General features: G+C 41.9%; 1 protein-coding gene across 1 annotated transcript in view; it reads left to right on the top strand.

Annotated features, from left to right (window-relative positions):
- The window catches only part of Notch2 (notch 2), a 156073-nt gene that overhangs the window by 78795 nt on the left and 56413 nt on the right, over positions 1 to 20865 (top strand). Inside the window, exon 5 of the mRNA XM_004646181.2 lies at positions 7484 to 7606. Within this exon, the coding sequence (XP_004646238.1) occupies positions 7484 to 7606 (123 nt within the window). The remainder of the gene's footprint in view (positions 1 to 7483; positions 7607 to 20865) is intronic.

The following is a 20865-nucleotide window of genomic DNA, read 5'->3' as shown; positions in this document are numbered from 1 at the left end:
CACATCACAAGAGCCTGCTATTATACTGCTTTTATTTTTCGATAAAGAATAGATAATGCTGTTACTGTTTATTAACTAAAGATACTAAATGTTGATTGGCATAATAGTACGATCATCCACATTTCCTTGTAAAAGGAGTAACTAGGAGATAGGTTTTTCCTCTTGAATTTGTTTGCTTTTAGGGTTGGAGATCGAAAAAGACTATAAACAGATTAATTTTGTAAATATTTTAGTATCGCCAACATCTTAGTGGTCTGATGCTGTGCGGGTGTAAGTGGCTAGTCATTGGGGTTACTGTGATTTATGATTGAAGAGGCTATTTGCCATTTACAGTTCGAAGAAAATTACTTTTGATAGTGGCCCAGAACAGGAGGTTAATTTGGCAGCAAGATATTGACGGGAAGTTAGAGAAGTCAATAAAGGAAGTCTTCAGCTGGGAGAGAGTGATTATTCACTCTCATTGTTTCTGCATTATTATCCCTTAGCCGTGATAAGCACCTCAGGGAATTCTGAGAGTGTGTCCAGGAAAGGGTTGTCAAATGAGCATAGTGCTCCCTCCTTGAGAAAGGAAATAACCAGGGATTCCACAGCCAGGAGGCTGCCAGGGGTGGCAGGAGTGAGTAGGATTTTGGCTCTCTTAGGCTGTTATGTAAAACAAGACAGTATTTCTACTCGCTAGTAGGGGATGTGTGTGTGACAGGGAGGAGTACAAGATTGGGAAAGAGAAAACTTTATTGAGTGCCTTTCATGAGCCAGGTACTTCCATAGATTCAGTACACAAACTCCTTGGGGTTAGGTCTGATTTTTTTAATTTTATTTATTTTTTTGAGTTTTCTCACATGACTAATTGAAGTTCTGTGATGTTAGAGTGAGCTCCCCTAAAAGGCACAATGCAAGCCTGAGCTTTGTGAATCTTTTGCGTTGTGCTGTTTCTCAGCTTCCTGCAGGCCCTGTGAAGATGTGCAACTTTCTGTTAAATGTTGCTTGGTTAAAAATTATGAATGATCACATTTTCAAAGACAGTGAGATTAAAAACTCTTAAAAGTATTTACTTGGTTTTCACATAGGGATATAGTGCCTGGAGGGGATTTTTTTTTTTTTTTTAAGTTCTTTAAATAGTGTAGTGCCCTTTTTCTTGCTCCTTCTTTAATTGTTCTCCACACTACTTAAAGTGATAATCACCCTCTCCATGTGAATAACAGCCTTTTTTGAAGAGAATTATTATTGCAGGTCTTAATATGGGGAAACCAAGTCAGGAGGCAAAGCAGCTTGTCAAGATATTTTGCAACCCCAGAATGGCCGCTTCCCACCGCACTTCAGGTCTCCTCACGTCTAATTAAGGCATGCCCTGGCCACCCCGTGTAAACTTGTAACCGTCCTCCCTCCCTCCTAATCACTGATCCTGGTCTGTTTTTTGTTTTCTTTTTCTATGACAATTACCTTCTTACTGTACAATTTGTACTATATAATTTACTTCATTATGCCTATTGTTTGTTCTTTCCATTTCTACTGCCTCTTCTCCTCTGCAGAATGAAAGTTCAGGTCCTCATTGTGTTTATTTATGTCTCTCAAACACCTGAAAACAGTGCTTGGTACATGGGAGAGGCTCACAAATACCTGTTAGCTGCTTGTGTTAGTATAGCGCTGAGTTGTAGGATGGAGACCCTAACTTTGCCCTTCCCGCGGCTGCGCATCCCAGACTTGATTTGGTTTCTCATTTTGTTCTGTCTTTTCAACACTGTGATTGTTGTTTTTTTTTTTTTTTTGCAGAACCAGGGATTGAACTCAGATCCTTGCGTTTGCCAGTCAAGCGCTTATCCTACTGAGCCATCTCCCCGGCCCCCACTGTGATTGTTTTTAAACGGTGAAGTTATAACCCTTTCCTGCAGAGGGTAGAGGAGTCACTATGAATTGATTTTAGTGCTATTGTAGGATTCATGGAGAAAGATTTAAAACAGCGGAAGAGAAAGGGAAAAAAGTACCTTCAAGATGGAACTAATGGAATGGAATCAAGCAACTGCATTCCATTGTCTACTTGCGTCGGCAGTGTTAATAATCTAGGCCTGTCATGAACTTCCATCACGTGAAGTCCTGAGGACGGCACCAGCCACAGTGATTTTAGCTTTAAGAGCAAAATAATGCATGAAAATGAATTGTTGAATCATTGAACCCCTGTTTTGGGGTTCGGGCCTACAAATGCGAGAGAATGGGCTAGGCTCATTTTTGTGGATATTTTATTTTATTTTGTGGAACTGGGGATTGAACTCAGGCCCTTGCGCTCGCCAGGGAAGCACTTATTTTACTGAGCCATCTCCCCAGCCCCAATTTTGTGGATATTTTAATAAATAGCCCAAGTAACCAGAAAATCTAGGGCTGGTGGGTTTTTTTTTTTTTTTTCCCTTCTCCATTTATGTATTTGATACAGGGTCTCATTATGCAGCTTGGACTCATAGTGATCCTCCTGTTTTCAGCCTCCCCAGGGCTGGGATTACAGGCGTGTGCTACCACACCCAGACCCGGTTGCCAGCTCAGTGAGGGGCCAGCGTGGCACGTGGGACCAGGGATTGCACTTGCCAAAGTGGTCCCTGCACTTGCCAAAGTGGGCGCTTAGTCCACTGAGCTATCTTGCCAGCCCTGTAGGGCTGTTTTGAATCTACTGGCCATCCCTTGTGAATTCACATTTGGGTTGGACAGTCCCCAATATTCTTTTCCTCTTTCTTCCTCTCCTGCACCTCTAGTCTTTAGATTGCTGGTTTGGACTTAATAGGAAGCTGTGTGGTCTGTCCTCTCCTCCTGAAGAAGGCTCGCCCTTCGCAGCTGCTCTGACCTGTTTTCTGTCACATCCCTGCACATTACTGTTTGTGCACATCGCACAGTGTTTGTATCTGTTGTTTTCTGTTGTTGCTGACTTTATGAACTATTAGAATGAAATCGTTTGGCATTTTCGTACTTGGGAGCATGTGATGCTTTCCGGGCGATTATACTAATCCTGTCTTGGCAGGTTTGACTTCTTCAGGGGAGGGGAGTGGGCCTGTATCTTTTTGGCTTTGTCCAGTTCCGGGTACTCTCCCTTTTTCATCTGTCATGGAAGCTTTCCTGAGGATTTCAGCCTGGCTCACGGCGCCCTCCTTATGTCATCTCTTCCCTTTCTCCTCTTCTCCGCTCCTTTCCACCCTCCCACCCTCTAGGTGCCTGCTCTTTGGAGAAACGTTGCTGTCTGGGTGGGATGTCAAGTTCAAAAGGCTTTCATGACTCCCTGTCCTCCTCGCCATCGTGAATCACTGCAGTGGCCCGTGCATCTGTAACAGCCCAGTCTTAAAACGTCCCTTCTAAGTTTAATTTCTCTTCTTTTGGCCTTTTAAGGATGCGGCTTGGCTTTGGGCAGTAGGCTCCTTTCAGTGTGGCCATGTGAGTCCTTCTGTGAGTCTGCTACACCCACCCCACCCACGAGTCTGGAGTGTGTCTGTTTCCCTTTCCTCCAAAACTGAGAGACTGTTCTTAAGAAGGGACTGCACTGGAACTTACAGCGTCTCCCCGCTTTGGGTAGATTGTTTCTTAAAAGAATTTGTTAGCTTTTCCCAAAAAGGGCTCTGTAAATCTATTTTTAAAGTATAAATCCTGTCTGAACTTTAGAGCAGAGACAAATTGGCTTGAGGTTTCTTGGACATGGGAACTTTTGACCTAAAGTCCATTTTTCAGATTGTTGAAAGAAAACTTTGGGGTCTCAGAAAATGTGCTCAAACTGGGTGAAATTTCTGGTTCAGTGCTGATTCTTGCCCACACTGGCCCTGTGACCAAGGGCATGCCAGCTATGTGTCCCTCAACTTCTGTAACAGATTAGGATTAGAACAGAGAACTTCCACTGGGTGCTTCAGTCCCAGCGATACATAACAGTATTAGTTAATATTTTAATTACTTTCTCCTTGAAGTTACCACTTAGAGATATAATTCTCACGCCAGATGGTTTGCTCTTGTATACAATTCAGCGACTTAATTTGTTCAGAGATATGTGTAGCCATGACTTCAGTCAATTTTAGAATATTTTTGTGCCCCAAAGGAAACCCATGTAACTACTATCAGTTGCTGCTCAGCGCTTCTTAATTTCTTCTCTGCTCTTGGCAATCATTAATCTACTTTCTGTCCCTGTTTGCCCATCTTAGGCAGCTTATAAAAGGAAACAGCAGCGCGTAGTCAGTCGTGACCGGCTGCCTTCACTCAGTGTAATGTATCAATACAGGACTTCATTCTTGCTCAAGGCTGAATAGCATTCAGTTGTGTAGGCTCCACATTTTATCCGCTCATCAATTCATCAACATTTTAGCAATTACGAGTAATGTTTTTATGAATGTTCTTGTGTAAGTGTTGTGGGCATGCAGGTTTTCGTTTTCCTGTGGTGAGTCCCGAGGAGTGGAACTGCTGAGTCGGAGAGAACCTCTCAATACTTGCCAGACCCAGACGGTGTGTATTGTGAAGCGGTTGTGTACTCTTACACTCTAGCCCACAATCCCTGAGGCTCCATTTTCCCCGACTTTGTCAACACTTATTGTTGTCTGTCTTTTTGGTTCCAGCAGTTCTAATGGATGTGAAGCAGTTGTTTGGTTTGTGTTTCTCTGATGCCTGGTGAAGTCAACAATTCTGTACTTTATGTTCATTTGTGCGTCTTCTTTGGAGACCACGTCTTCAGACCCTTTGACTGGGTTATTTGTGTGTTTTAATATGCTGTGAGAATTCTTTTACACTGTAGCTGTAAGTCTCTTATCAGATGTATGCTTTGCCAGTATGTTCTTCCATTCTGTGGGCTGTCCCTTCACTTTCTTGGTAGTATTCTTTTAAGTCTAAATGTTTTTAATCTGATGAAGTCCAGTTTACCCACTTTTTTATTTTGTTGCTTTTGCTTTTGACCATATTTAAGAAAGTTTTCCTTCACAAAAGTGAGAAAGATAAAATCTTTTCCTTTTTGTTCTGATAGTTTTATGTTTTAGCTTTTCTGTTTAGGTCTGTGGTCTGTTTTGAGATAATTTTTATGTGTGAGGAGGGGTCCAACTTCAGACTTCTGCATGTGGACTTTCAGCATGGTCTGTTAAGTGCTTTTTGTGTGTAACTCACTTAAGCTTACAGCAGCTCTTGGAGTTAGGTCCTGTCCATCCCTCAAGGAAGAAAGAAGTTGTAAGTACTGTGCTGAGGTTCACTCAGTTGCTTTGTGGCAAGGCCAAGAGGTGTGCCTCAGCAGTTTGGCTTCAGAGCCCTTCTAACCACAAATTAACTCTCACCCGCTGCCTTCTTACTGCCCCCCTATTGACAGTAAAAAACTACCTTGAAATACCAATTGGCCACTTGACGTTTTATTTCTTATTTCTTGTGGTTGTGTTGAAATGCGTCTTGCTTTCTTCATTTGTCTGTGGTTGGTGAATTCAGTTATTTGTAACATTGACTGATACAAAGCCTGGGTCCTGGTTCCTATTCCTTATAACTCAAGCTGCCAGGACTTTATCAACTCCTACAACTTAGTCAGCCATATTTTGTCCTGCCAGAGAGGTGAGTTATGGAGAGGATGACCAACAGACGTTGTAGACTCTCCACCAGACCACACAGGTTCTACTAAAATGCTATCTTGGACTTATGTCTCCACGAAGAGCACTGGACCAAGAACACTGACCTTGCATCACATTTAATGACTGCTCTGTGGCAGAGGTGTCACTTTGGTCTCACTTTATCATAAGTACAGATGGGCTTAAGTAGTTCAGCATTTTGTGATTCAGCCCATTTGTATGACTTTCGTATGATTAAGCAGCAATGTGAGTAACATAAATTTTTAAAATCTGAACATATGTTTCCTTAATCTTTCCTGGACTTGCTTAGTGATTCATCTGCTTGAATGGACTAAATAATAAGTAACTGGAGAAATACAGTTTTCTCCATCGAGATTGCAAATGTTCCTGTCTTTGTGAAGTATTTTCTTTCATTTCTGGGGGATAGCTTTGGCCGTTCATTTTAAACTCATTTCTGTAACTACCGCTGTATTCAGAGAAACCAGCCTTGCTCGAGTAAGAGCTAAGTAGCTGTAAGGAGGCCAGTAGCTGGCGGTAAGGAAGGAGCAGAACAAGTGCGATCGCTGCCCGCCCTGCTCACCAGGCTGTGAATTTCATGAAAGCAGGGACTCTGCCTCTTACATCCTGCGACCCCTTCATGTCTAGTGTAAGACCCGGGAAATAGCTCGAGAGAGAATTGCCTTGAGAGTCTTTTGAGGAGTCCAAATATCTAGTCGTATTGTGATGTATTGTATTGTATTTATTTTTAACTTTTATTTTTTAAAAAAAACCCACAGAAAACCAAAATCCAAAAATAATATGCTAGGAGGGTAACAGTTGTTAGTACATTGCATATTGTTATCTTTCAATTACTCAGAGTCATGCTGTATTTTAGATAGGAGAATATTACTTGAATATTCTCTCCGCTTAAAGTTGGTAGCCTTCTATTTATTAGCTCAAGGATTTGGTACCAAAAAAAAAAAAAAAAAGGAAAGGAAAGGAAAAAAGCCAGATGTAAAAACTACAGAGAATGAGCACTGAGGATGAGGTTTGGTGTGTTAAGTTTTATTTTTCACAAAAGAGAAAAATCAGAAGAAAGGAAGTAAAGCTATGAATGTAACATTCATTGAGAGATGAACGTAAATAATTGGAGGTAGTAGGAAGTAATTAGTAACCATGGCACCCTATATGAAGGTGACTTTTACTATTTGTATGATTATTTGCGGTGTGGTGCCTAACGACAGTGTGGAAGGGCAGGCTGAGCAAGTGGAGTCCGCCTTATTCTATAGCTGGAGAGGCCAACTCAGAGTTTGTAATTTACTGTGTATTAAATGGCTGTAGGTTGTGAGCCTGGGACTTGGCCCATATCAATAGTGAGAATTTTAGTATTTTTTCTATGCCTTCCTCAGTCCCTACCTTCAGAGGCCCCAAGCTATCTCTCCTCCTCTCAAAGTGGAGCTTAAAGTTTGTTCCTTACCAGTAGTCTGGTAAGCAGTGGGAAAAATCTTTTTTTTTTTTTTTTTTTTAATTTTTTAAAATTAATTAATTAATTTATTTATTTATTTATTGGCAGAACCGGGGATTGAACTCAGGCCCTTGTGCTTGCCAGGGAAGCACTTATTCTACTGAGCCGTCTCCCTGGCCCCAGTACCTTGTTTTTTAGAACCAGTACTCATTTGTCCCAAGTAGATCTTTATCTTCCCCAGGATTTTATTCCATGGAAACATGTTGAAGCACTTGTGAGCTGACTGTGTGGAGGCATGTCACTGGTATAGTGAGTCCCTTTCACTCTTTGGCTATACTTGATGCCAGAGGACATGAAGGATTGTGGAGGTCTTCATAGAGTGAGATCAGCGTGGAGCAGCTGCTGGGTGGAACTGAAATGCCGTCCAGCGGGAGGCGACACGACGTTTCTGTTTGAGAATTTATCACTTCCTTTTGTTCTTCCTCTCCAGGTTTTGAAGGGAGCACCTGTGAGCGGAATATTGATGACTGCCCCAACCACAAATGTCAGAACGGAGGGGTTTGTGTGGATGGTGTCAACACTTACAACTGCCGCTGCCCCCCTCAGTGGACAGGTGCGTATGTGGCTGGCCCATGAACAGGATGTGGATGGCTACGCAGCAGAGACTGGTATTAAAGTGGGCATTTTGTACAAATTTTCCTGCAGCCGCTTTGAGTGTAGACTAGTGTGAACGGGGTGCAGGTGTTCGTGCTAGCTCTTTGGTGGGTGCAGTGCTAGCCCCTTGTGTTTTCTGTGTTTGTGTAGACATGTTTTCACAGTGGGGTTGGGTGACTGCTCTGAGCCCAGCACCCGTGCTGTGACAGGAGAGAGGAACATTGATCAACTTAAGGCTTATTATCTGGGAAGAGCAGCACATTACTTAGAGTATAGTAATTACTTAATAAATACTTTAGAGGGAAAAGAACAAGTGTGAATGCCAAAATAAATTGTATGCACCACAAGAGTTCCAATCATAGGTTATTCATGGAGCAATACTTGCCCCATCTTATTTTTTATTGTCAGCCCTCATTGCTAGCAAGGGGTTGGGCAGTTATGGTTGACATTTCTTATTACCCTCACTGCATTTCTGCTTTTTCCCCCCCTTGTATCCTTTTTTCACACTGTGCTAAAATAGGCTTTTCTGCTTCTGACATCTGAAGAGCACATGTGTTTAGGTTTACAACCTCTTAGAAGTTTCTTATGTTGTGTTCGGTTTTTCATTTATTTTTGAAAGTCAAGGGATTTTAAACAGACATTTAGTTCTAATTTTTGTTCATAGGATCTGTTTATCTGTCTCCAGAAAGTGGAAACTATTAAGAACTGGCTAAGAGATTAAGAACTGAGCCTTATGGAAAGACGTCCATTGACTTGATTAGAGGCCCAAGGCGTGCGTGGTGCCAGGGGCACCGCAGCAGCCAGAAGCCAGCAGCGGGGATGTCTCCTCAGAGGCGTCTTGCTGCTGAGTCACAGCCGGTCCTACCTAATGGTCTTTAGCATCTTAGAATTGCCTCCCTAGGGGCCGGGGAGAATGCTCAGTGGAATGGGCGCTTCCCTGGCAAGCGCAAGGGCCCAAGTTTAATCTCTGGATCCGCCACACACATAAAAAAAGAGAATTGCTTCCCTTTGTAGCTTCTAATTATTTAGAGTACTCTAATGGTATAGACGATGAATAGGGAAAACTAGAAAGGATTTCTAACTGAAGTAATATGATTTTCTTCATGAGCCCACGTTTCTGCTTTTAATCCCCAAACTATTGGTTTTGATTTTTTTCTCATAGGGTTTCCCTACTCCTGAACTTCCCTTAGGATTTTTTTTTTTTGTAATGACCTGGTCCAAGACTTTACTCCTATCCCTCAGTGCCTTTTATTGTGTGCTCCCTTGTCCTGACCCATCCCCCCAAATTTCTGTGGAAGATTTTTCAGAGCCCCCCCCCCCCACTTTAAAAAACTGCTGTAGGCTGGGCCTAGTGGTACACAGCTGTAATCTCAGTGCTGCAGAGGCTGAGGCAGGAGAGTGGCTGCAAGTTTGAGGCCAGCCTGAGCTACATAGCAAGACCCTGTCTCAAAAGCAAAACAACAGAACCACAAAAAATAAAACTACTGTAAAGTTACTTCGGTGGCAAGCAGTTACTGGGAGACCAGAATTTTTTCTCTTTCTAATGATACTCACGGAGGCCTTAGACCGGTTGAGATACTTGCTGGGAACTTGCCTTGATTCCTATACCCTGCTTGCCTGTAGGAGAGTGACTGTGCGGTACTGAGCCTTCTGATGCTGGTGAGGATTAAATAGTTTTAATTTCATCTTGATATGATGTTTGCTTTTCTGCTTTGATATTAATTAGGAAGGTCGGATTTAGGAGGAAACTTTCCTGGTGATATACTATTTTATTCACATTTCTTACCCCAGGATGTTTAGTGTAAGTACCTCTTTTCTGTCAAACTGTTGTAAGACTTTCCTTTCTTGGTGGGTTTTATGCCTAGAAAGGATGAAGATGGAGAATGGCTAAGTTCCATGTGGTGGCTTGTTTCTTTCCATCTCCTGGCTGGCCTTCAGAGGAAGGCCTCACTGGTTTCCCACCGCAGGTTTCCTTCCCCTTTTTCTTTGATTCTTTGATTTTCAACTAGAAGACTTGTTTTCTGCCCTGCTGATCATCAACAGCATGAAAACCCAGGTCCTTCCTCTGTTCTCGAAGCTCTGTCTTCTCCCCTAGTCTGCTCCTGCATCCTGCTGGTAGAGCTGCGCTGAGCTCTGTTTCGGCGGCTTATTTCACACCCTCTGTCTTCATCCATACATTGCTTTGCTCCACATTTCTCCAGTCCTCTCCCTGTTTCCACCTTGTTTTTGCCTGCCTGAGTCTATGAGGTAGTTTCCTAGCTACCTGGATCTCGGTCCAGGCTCAGCTGAGTGTTTTCTGCCGAGGTGCATATGTATTGACATTATCAGATGCTTGATGAGCTGGAGGTATGGAGTTATGGGGCAGTTGAACTGTTTGCGATGGGTCTGCTAGCATTCTTTACAGACCCAGAAGAGCTCTTTTTCATCACACCTGCCCCTATTCTGAAGCGAGGAATAGAAAGACATTTGTATCTTAGGGTTCCTCTTTCAATTGAAACAAGAGTTCTGAATTCAGGTTAGTATATTCTACTTTATATAAACTGTGGAAATCAAGAGACCCAGGGTATAAGAATTAAATAATGTTTATTCTTTCTCTCTCTCTCTTTTTTTTTTTTTTTTTTTTTGGGAGAACTGGGGATTGAACTCAGGCCCTTGAGCTTGCCAGGCAAGCGCTTATTCTACTAAGACACTTCCCCGGCCCCTAAAATAATGTTTATTCTCAAATGTGTACTTAATTACATTTTTATTTTGTGTAATGCTTGTAATAACTGTATTGGAAGTAGAATTTACTAAATATCCTTTTGATAAATGCTGATGCCTATTCATAAGGGATAAATAATTTGCTCAATGCAAATAGTGATCAGCTTACTGTTTGAGTGTGGGCCTGTTGAGTTCTAAATCTGCGCTCACATCCATAGTCTTCTTGCTGTATCAAATTGATTCTTTTTTATTTTTAACTACTTCCCTAATAGGTTGAAGGTTTAATTTATACTTTTGTTATGCAAGGATTTGGTGATTTAGTTTTTCTGTTTTTCCCCATTTAGAAATTTAGCTGGTTACTCTGAGGTTAGAAGCTCACATAATGTAAATGTTCTATATTAAGGTCAGTGTGCTTTTTTTCACTATACCAAAGAGCCTTGTTTCAGTTTTGTTCAGCATTCCCTTTGCAATTTCCAGCTGTAGAGTTGAAGCAGGAACTGTTTGGTATGGCTTTTGACAAACTAGAAAAAGCAGAGTGATACTCAGCTAGTAGGAAAAGAAACAAAGTTGTTAGCCATTTGAAAAAGAATGGATGAGGTGATGTGGCTAAAAAAAAAAAAAAAAAAGGTTTTAATTTTAAATAAATGGAAATGTGGGAATTTGTTATATTTTGATGAGAAGAGCCTGATGAGTAATTTTGTTTTGTGGGTGCATACACAGAAAAAGCTTGGTCTTTTAAGTAAGCTCTAGACTTCCAGATGAGTGGAACTTTTTTTTAGCTCTAATCATGGTTAAACTTGGAGTAAATGAATTTCTTGCTCTCAGAAGGTTTTATTTGCTGTACGTGAAAATAGTATGTCTTACCTTCTTGAAGTCTTGTGAGAATCAGTGGTCAGTAGAATGCTTTTTATTGTTTTCTTTTATTCAGCAAACAACAATCAAGCTAAACAATATAGTTACATCTTGCTGTTGACTATCTTAAGTGTATCATTCTGTAACTACGAAATGCCTGACTTTGAAGATTTAATATGAAAAAAAATACAATATCTTAATAATGCTTAACTATTGATTAGGTGCTAAAGTTATGATGTTTTTAGATAACATTGAGCTAAATGAAATATATTAAAATCAATTTCATATATTCCTTTTCATTCCTACAGTGGCCACTGGGAAATTCAGGATTGCATCTGTGTCTCTCCTTACATTTCTTTTTTTTTTGGCGAAACCAGGGATTGAACTCAGGCCCTTGAACTTGCCAGGGAAGCGCTTACTCCACTGAGCCATCTCCCCAGCCCAAGAGGTGTTCTTTCTGTATTAGCATTGAAGCTACTGGGAACACCAGTTTGGCCTCTCAGTGGGAGAGGGTTGAGTGGGTAAACCATATGTGGAGGAGGCCTGGCGTTGGTCTCACTGGAGAGAACATGTTGGCTTTGATTTGCTGTGGTTTTCTCATGCAGTATGGGTAGGACTGTGTTGTGCTCAGTTCGCTTCCCATGACTGACTAAATAGTGTGTTGTATGCTTTCAAAGACCACCAGCCCGTCTTCTGGACTGGCCTGAGCTCAGAGAGAACAAAGAAATGGGTGTTGGGGTGAGTGTGGACAGATGATTTACCTCTTCATAGGAATCTTATGATAGAGATAAGTCTGAATAACTAGATGTTCTTTTGGGAAAGTCTACCTAAGGGTTTAATGCGACTGAGCACAAATGTCTTTATTATACTGTGTTTGGCCTAATGCCATCTTATCAGATAAGTTCTGCTCTGGCAGATATCCATTTAAGGAGAAATAAGTTTTAAAAGGCCCCAGAATTTATTAGAGCAACGTAGATTAATGTTTTGTCTACATAGGTTGTTATTTGAATTTTCCTTTTAAAGGTTCATTTCCTTCAGAATTCAGGTTGACTCTAAGCGCAGTACAAATTCCTCTCTGTGGCTGCTTGTGGTTTTGGGTTCACTCCTAGGGCAGATGTGATTTATTTTCTTGTGCTTATTATTAATCCAGAAATGTAATTTCAGCATGAGCTTAGAATAGTGCTTTGGGACATTAAACAGAAGTGAACAATGAAATTTAGGTGAATATAAGTCAAATAAAACTGACCAGATTTTCTCTCAGCTCTCCTTTATAGCATGATGAGCCTGAAGAATTGGTTACGATCCCCACTACTCTCAGTTGCTCCAGTTCCAGTAAGAACTTTTGGCATGAATCAGCGAGTGCAGATGCCAGAGGCGGTGCATGAGCTCCCGTGTCTGGGGTTGGAGTCTGCATGACAGTGTTTTTGATGTTGAACAAGGTGTCTGTGTTTCAGTCTAGCTTCTAGATGGTGACAAGTTGTCCTCTGGGATACACTGGTCTCACAACTGCTGTGTGTGTGTGTGTGTGTGTGTGTGTGTGTGTGTGTAGCAGACTTTAAGGAAAAGCTTTTGGTTGTGGGTGGAAATAAATTGCATCTTGGGTTGCAAAGATATTATCATTCTGCATGAGAGAATGGGAAAATGTATCTCACATTTCAGTTTGCTTAATGTCAACTTGATCAGAAGGACTTGATAACCTGCTTTTTCTCTAGAGTTTGGCTTTTCCATCCCAATCTTAGTTTTCTATCGCTTGGGTAGACCCAAGTGCTGACCTGAAGCACTTTCATCCCATATGCCCAGTTTTTAGAGATGTGTTGCTGTAGCGAGCACACCCAAGGGCTCCAAAAGCTGATTAGTGACCAGGTGTAGAAACGGGGGAGTGCACAGCGAAGCCCAGCCAACCTAGAGAATGAGACTGAAGGATCTTTTCTGCCCTTGTAGTTCATTATCCAGCATTTATCTTTGACTATGTTATAGGTAGTATCCAGTTTAACTTGTGGTTTTTAGGCCCTCACAACATGATCATAACTTCAGTAGCATATTGATTGACCAACTGTTACATCCAGTATACTGTACTAGATGTATATATCCTATCCTTCAAGAGGGATAAAACTCATTCGAAAGAAGAAAGTCTACAAATAGCCCTAAAGAATGTAGAAAGTATGATTGAATGAGGTTTTGAAAGAAGCATGTGAGAGTTGGAAGCCATCAACATACCTTTTTAGCCTGGTGTGGTGGCTTATGCTCATAACCACCATTGAGTTCAAGGCCAGCCTGAGCTGTATAGTGAGTACAAGAATACATAGTGAGATTTTTTTACACATACCATGGCCTCTGCCAAAGTGTTTGGTTGATTAAGGGAAAAAATCTAGAACAGTTGAAGGCTTTTTGAATTTAGGTAATGAGACACTATGGGACTAATGATAGACATAGAAAAATAGAATAGAGATGATGGCAAATTTTAGATGAATTTTCTAAAAACAATAGCTGCATGACCCATGAACTCTGAATAGAAGTAGAGACTAGAGTCTTAGGTTTTGAGTCTTTCTCCCCTGTTTTTGGTTTCCATGAAAATGTATCAAGTTTGTGAGGGAAAGTTTGACAAATGAGAAAAATAGGTACTGAATCTGAATTCTGAGACATGGCCACACTTAAAGAAATTGATGAGAGAGGGATCCAAAGAACGTAGGTGAGAAAGGCGAGGTCCGAGACACAGGGATGTGCATGTAAGGTTGCTTTGGACTCAGCTCTGCATGCTTCAGTTGCAGTGTGCGTAATACCTTACTGCTTTTACTGGCTTATATGCTTAACTTACCTAATATGTTATCAGCCTCGTGAGGAATGAGAATTATTGTGGCATTTCTAGACATTTTAATGAATGATGTTTATTGGGTTTTTCTGGTTGTTTTTTTTTTTTTTTTTTTTTTTTTTTGGAGAAGTTTTTTTTTTTTTTTTTTTTTTTTGGCAGAACCAGGGATTGAACTCATGGCCTTGCACTTGCCAGGCAAGCGCTTATTCTACTGAGCTATCTCCCTGGCCCCTGAGTGATGTTTATTGAATAAATGACAACCAGGAGACTCAGATGAGAAGCTCTCATTTTTAAAAATGTGTTTATGATCAAGCTTTCTTTATGTATTCATCACTAATTGGACACTTAAGTTACTTCCATTTCTTGACTATTGTAGATAGTTCTGTAGTAAACATGGGGGCACAGGTATCTCTTGAAAAAAATATGAAATGATTAGATACATATCCAAGAAATGATACCATTTTCTTGGATATATACTCAGTAATGGAATCCTGGGCCATACGGTAGTTCTCTTTTTAAATTTTGAGGATACGTTGCCAGTATTGTCAGAATGACTATACTGATTTAGATTCTCATCAACGGTTTCCAGGTTTCCCTTTTTCCCACATTCTTGCCAGCATGTTATTTTTCTTTTTGATGATAATCATTCTTATTATGAGAGGTAATCTCACTGAGACTTTGATTTGCATTTCCCTGATTTGTGATAGTGAGTATTTTTCATATGCCTTGACCATGTATGTATTATATCTTCTTTTGAAAAATGTCTATTTAGGTCTGTTGTTGTTGTTGTGTGTGTGTGTGTGTATGTGTGTGTGGTGCTCGGGATCAAACTTAGGGCCTTGTGCTTACAAAGCAAGACCTCTACCACTACCCATATCTCCAACCCTATTTTTAATTGAGTTATTTGGTTTTTTGTTTGTTTGTTTTTTTTAGTTCAACAAAATTTTACTCCCATTCATGAACTGTGCATTGGGTAACCAGCGTAACCATGGCCGTCTTTCCCAGAATTATGGGATGAATTACTTTTGTAAACAGATTCTACTGTAAAATCAAAATGCATTAGAGACCTAAATATTAAAATAGAAGCACTTAGCCTACTGGAAGATAAAGTGATAAAACTCTTGAAGTCACACGAGTAGACAAGAACTTTCTCAGTCGAATACCAGTTATACAAGAAGTAACAGTAAGAAGCAACAAATGGGGTTATATCAAATAAGAAAGTTTCTACACAACAAAGGAAACAATCAACAGGGAAAGAGACAACCCACAGAACAGGACACAATGTTTTTCAGCTATTTCTCAGATAAAGGACTAGCATCTAGAGTATATAAAGAGCAAAAACCATTTTTAATCCCCCCCAAATAAAAGACCTAGTCAAAATTTGAGTAAATGAATAGGCACTTCGCAGAAGAAGTATATAAATGGCCAATAAAAATATGAAAAAATGTTCGTTAGAGAAATGATAGTTAAAACAACTTTCTTCTTACACCAGAAAGAATGACTATTCAAGAAGTCAAATAATAAAAAGTGGTGGACTCAGCTGTGCACCTTCTAAGAATCTTCCCTAAAGAGCTAAAGCCATTATATTACAGCTGTACAAGTATGTCACTGTTTATAGCAGCACAATTCATAGTAGCTACATCTTAGGGATCTTTTTTTTTTTTTTTTTTAAATGTATTTGGTACAGGGTCTGCAGGGTCTCACTACACAGATCAGACTTGTAGTGATTCTCCTGCTTTCAGCCTCCCAAACGCTGGGATTACAGGCATGTGCCACCACACCCAGTCTGTAGCTACATCTTAGAAGCAGCCTATATGTTCATCAGCGCACAAATAGATAAAGATCTATGTGTAATGGAGTACTGCTTGGCTATAAAGAAGGATGAATTTGAGATAACTATAAGAAAATGGATGCATGTTGAAAACATAATATTAAGTAAAGTAAGTCAGACACATGGTTTTGAATATTATATGATTTTTCTCATTTGAGTGATCTGGAGTTCAATAAAGAACAAAATCGGGGCTGGTGAGATGGCTCAGTGGTCTAAAGCACCTACTTAGAACAAGCTTAGCAGAGCACAGGGACCGCGGTTCAATCCCCCAGCACCACATGCCAGCCAGCCCCGCCCCCTGGTGGGTTGAGCTGGCCACACACACACACACACACACACACACACTCTAAATAAATAAATAAATAAATTAATTAATTAATTAAAGAAAAAGATACTCAACATTAGCAGAGAATATGTATCAAAACTACAATGAAATATTACTTCATACTTACCAGACTGGCTATCATTAAAAAAAAAAAAAAAAAAGAACAAAATCAAAGATTGGCAAAAGGAAACGGAGCTAGAGGAGATAGCTCTTTTGCATATGGGAAGGAGACTGAGAAATGGGGCGGAGGGAGGGGGAGGGGAGGAGGCAGTAAAAAGATGCATCATGTACGTGTACTAACTGCTAACAATGAATGTAATCATTATATGTCACAAACTAACAAACAGTTTTGTTGCACAGTTTTATTTTTTATAGCTTCTGGTCCTGGTTTTTGTTTGAGCGGCATCGTTTTACCGTGACATGTTCTCATTTCATCTGGGTCTTTGCTGGCTGCTCCCCAGCCCCTTGCATCAGAGTCTGGAGATCTGTATTATTTTTCACTTTTTTCGAGCCTCAGTTTGCCTAGGTGTCTTGAGAGCCCAGAGCTGATTCTTTCTACATGTGTTAGTGTCTGGAAGTGAGGGTTTTTCACAGTATACTTTCCATCCAGTCTCAAGTGGCGTGTGCTCTCCATGTTTTATATTGCAGTTTAGTAGATTGCATGTTGTATTTGTTTTTCCTTTTTCCTCCCTCTGCACCGAGTAACTGCTTGCCCATAAATAGGGGAGGTTGTTCGTTGTCCTTTGGATCCTCTCACTCTCAGTGTGGCTGCAGTAGGCTTTTTCTCTGTGTGAGGTGGGCAGCTCTTTTATGTAAACTGGCTTCTCAGCCCCGCTGCTAAGGAAGCAGGGAGGCAGCCCAGAGTGTGGGCCTCTAGCAGGGGAACCAGTACTCGGCACTGCTTTCCTCTCTGCGTAGACAAGCCTCCGTGCTGGGGGTCACCTTCCTGAATGCCCAGCATGGCCTGGCTGCCCTGACTCTCCGTACAGTGGCTAGGCCTGGATGCTGTTTGGTGCTGCTGCATTTGGGGGTTGGCGCAGATGCACTGCAGACTTTTCTGTTGCTATAGCGGCCGCAGGGGCCTGGGACTCACCAGTGCTCTAAATTGCTGTTGACCTGGAAGGGTGAGATGGAGTTCAGCCCGTTCTCCTCCCTGCAGCAGAGTAGGCTTGCTGAAACGCAGATCGGATGAAGCGGTTTCTTTGCTTCACTGGGTCCTCCTTGCTTTGGATAGAGTTCCAGGGCACTGCATGTAACCCCTCCTGCTGTGGCTCTCCACTCCCCCGCTGCATGCCTTGTAATTCAACCCCTTGGATGCTTTTTTCATTGCCTCAAATGAGCCATGCTCTCTTCCATTCAAACCCATAAACATCACTTCCTTCTGCTTGAAGTACTCCCCATCCTGTCCCACTTTTTTCCACACGCTATCGGTCACACTTACATACTCCTACATACTCTTATACAACCTTCCTCTGCCTGTGTCTTTCCTTTCAGAGCTTTATTCTGTAGTTCTTCTCTGTTCTCCTTACTCTGAGCTGCTAAGGCAACAGGCATCTGTTAAAGCACTTACCGCCTCATATTTTCCTTATTTGCCTATAACACCACTGTTTGGAAAAATGGTTAATAATTACATGTAAAAAAAAAGTTTTAACATTTTTAGCCATGATGGAGGTATAAATCACAGCTCCGCTGAGATTGCATCTCACCCCAGAGTAGCCATTGTGGAAAATTCACACAATAATAAACATGGTCTGGGATGCTGGGGAAACAGGAACCCTTGTGCACTACTAGTGTGGATGTGAATTCAGAGAGCCAGAATAGACATCAGTGTGGAAGTTTCTTAGAAGACTGAAAATAGAGCTACCGGGCTGGTGAGATAGCTCAGTGGACTAAGCACCTGTTTAGGCAAGCACAGCGACCAGGGTTCCATTCCCAGCACCATATGCTGCCCAGGCCCCATCCCTGGTTCCCTGAGCTGGCCACTGAGACTGGGCATGGTGGCACATGCCTATAATCCCAGTGCTGGGGAGGCTGAAAGCAGGAGGATCACTCTGAGTCTGAGCTGCATAGTGAGACCCCGTACCAAATATATATATTAAAAAAAAAATAGAGCTACCGTTTAATCCAGTTATACTATAGAGAGGCCTACTCATTGTGTTCCTTGTGGCACGATTCACAGCAGCCGAGACACGGAACTCACCCAGGTATCCACCAGCAGATAAAGGGAGAAGAAAATATGGTATTTAAACACAGTGGGAACACTACTGTGGGAACACAAGATCAGAACTATGTCATTGGCAGGAAAATGGATGAATCTGAAGATGATCATATTGAGTGAAGTAAGCCAGCTCAGAAATATAAATCTCATGTTTTCTCTACTGTGTAATCTCTAGGGGGGGGGGGAGATGAACAGACAGAAACTGTTGGAAATGAAGAAGGGGACCAGCTTTGGTGCCAGCATTCTGTACCACAGTCGGACTTACCTTCTGTCCTTTAACTTGAGCAGCAGAGTAGAACACTCAGAGAAGAGATTTTGTAGGATAGATGATATAAGAATGCTGTGGATGTCATGGGAAGAGATGAAGCCCCAGAATTTCGGAGCTTGGGTGACTGCTGGTTGGAAAGATAGAGCAGAGCCTGAATGATCCTGACTTAGCCGTAGAAGAGGAGGTAGCAGGGTCAGGGCAAGGGCCAGCCCAGCTCATTTTTTACGTGTGCAGATTGTTGCAGTGCCAGTTGACCCTTCTCAGGCTCGTCGGCGTGATAAAGCTTTTCCCACAGACTTCACAGTTGAGAGATGACTGGGAAGGGCCAGGGCTTCTTGCAGGACACGAGAGCGCAGCCATCGTTTCTCTTCTCTGCTTTCTTTTGTTGCCGTGCTCATCCTTCTTGCCAGTCACTTGTAACTGCAAGCCAGATTGATGGTTTGTTTGTGGTACCTTGAGAGAACTATGATGAGCTCCTAAAGGGTGTCTGCTTAATGGTCCACTGCTGCCTTGGCCCAAGCATGATGCTAGTGAGGCCCAGGTCGTGGTTTCCATGTTGGTGCAGACCTCTCGGGCCCACGGTGTTGTATTGACCACCACAGGCCGGGCCCATAATCTTTCGTCATGCAGCCTGTGGTTTGAAAACCATAGGATAGGGCAATTGAGAAAGAATCCAAGGAGATCCTACTCCTGCAAAACCAACACATTTATTCTGCTAGTGATGTTTGCTCATTTGTGTTCATTTGTAGCACAACTGCCTTTTCTGCCCCTATGTTTTTCTCAGTCATGCCCTGTCCCTCAACAGTCAGGGCAGATTCCTCTTCCCATTTTGGAAACTAATCTGTAGCCATCTCACCGTACCAGTCATTTTGGGAACTTAACTTTTTCCATCTCCAGTTTGTATTTCTCATTCTTATAATAAGCTGTGCAAACTTGAATGAGTTACTGTACCTCTGGCCCTGGTTTGCTTATCTAAACGATAGGAATCTTGGGTTTGACATATTTTAAAGTGTGTTTACACTGACCCACAGTGGGTTAGTGCCTGGAGGGTGTATCCAAGTGGATAGCAGACACAGTCCCTGCTCTGATGGAACTTAGAGTCTGATGAAGAGTTCTGTGCATTAAGTAAGTACAAGAGTACAGCATGTGTTCTGTGCCAGATACATGGAGTGGGATAGATGCAGTAAAAGGGAACAGTGGGGCGGCATGTGTTTAGAGATGTGCTGGTGGTGTGAGAGGAGTGAAGGATGAGAAGGAACTAGCCATCTGAATTAGAGGGGATGCAGAAAACAGTGGATGCAGGATCACCAAGCTAGGGGAGAACTCAGTATTTGAGGAAACAGCAGGAAACTGTTGGTGACTAGAGAAAGGTGTACCAAGAAGAGGTAGGATTTGAGTGTATTTATAAAGCAAAAGTGGTAAGCCAGGAATCTCTAGCTGCAGGTAGCTCTTAGTGTTCAGTGGGGTAGTGTGATCTTTCCTACCAGACTCCTAGTGGCACTAGAGAGGGTAGTTCCTAAAAGCAAGCCGTTCTTTTTTCTCTTGTCCATAGGAAGTGGCATTGAGAAAGCCCACAGAGCCAACCACGATGGCCCCAATGTTAGTCAGCAGTAGCCTGTAGTGGCTACAGGAAGAAATTACTCAGTGGGATAATTATTATCCTAAAAACTTGCCTAACCGAGCATTGTGCAACCTGTTTTTGGAGTTCACCGGCACAGTTGTGTTGACCCAGATGATGATGGTGGTGCATGCTGAGACTTGTCTGGATTGAAGATTTAGTAGCATGGTCTAAATGCTCCCCCTCTTCACCACATGCTTTTATTTGCTAGGTAGCTCATAACCTAGTGCTCTCTCCTGCCGTCCCTTCACACAGACTCTTCGGCACGTCCTCCCTCCTGTATTCTACCATCTGTCTGGTGTTCAGACACAGTGTTGACCATGTCTTCCTCCACTGGCATAGCAAGTTCAGGATTCATATTCAAGTTCGAATCCCCAGACCCCTCAACCTTTTCTACCTTAAAATCCTAGCCAAATAGTATACTGCATACTTCGTTACCTTCTGTCTAGACCTAACTATAACTTCATCCTGTGGTGGGCCTGATTCCTCCAGTCCAGGCTACTGTCTTCATGCCATGCGGCAGTGAGAAAAGCCAAAAGCCAAGGTGCAGCCATTATCTGAATGGAATCATGGTGAACTTTTCCTGTTCTGGTATCT

Source organism: Octodon degus, unplaced genomic scaffold, assembly GCF_000260255.1.
Source record: "Octodon degus isolate 3935 unplaced genomic scaffold, OctDeg1.0 scaffold00257, whole genome shotgun sequence".
Lineage (NCBI taxonomy): Eukaryota > Metazoa > Chordata > Mammalia > Rodentia > Octodontidae > Octodon > Octodon degus.
This window is presented reverse-complemented; position numbering and strand designations above follow the sequence as displayed.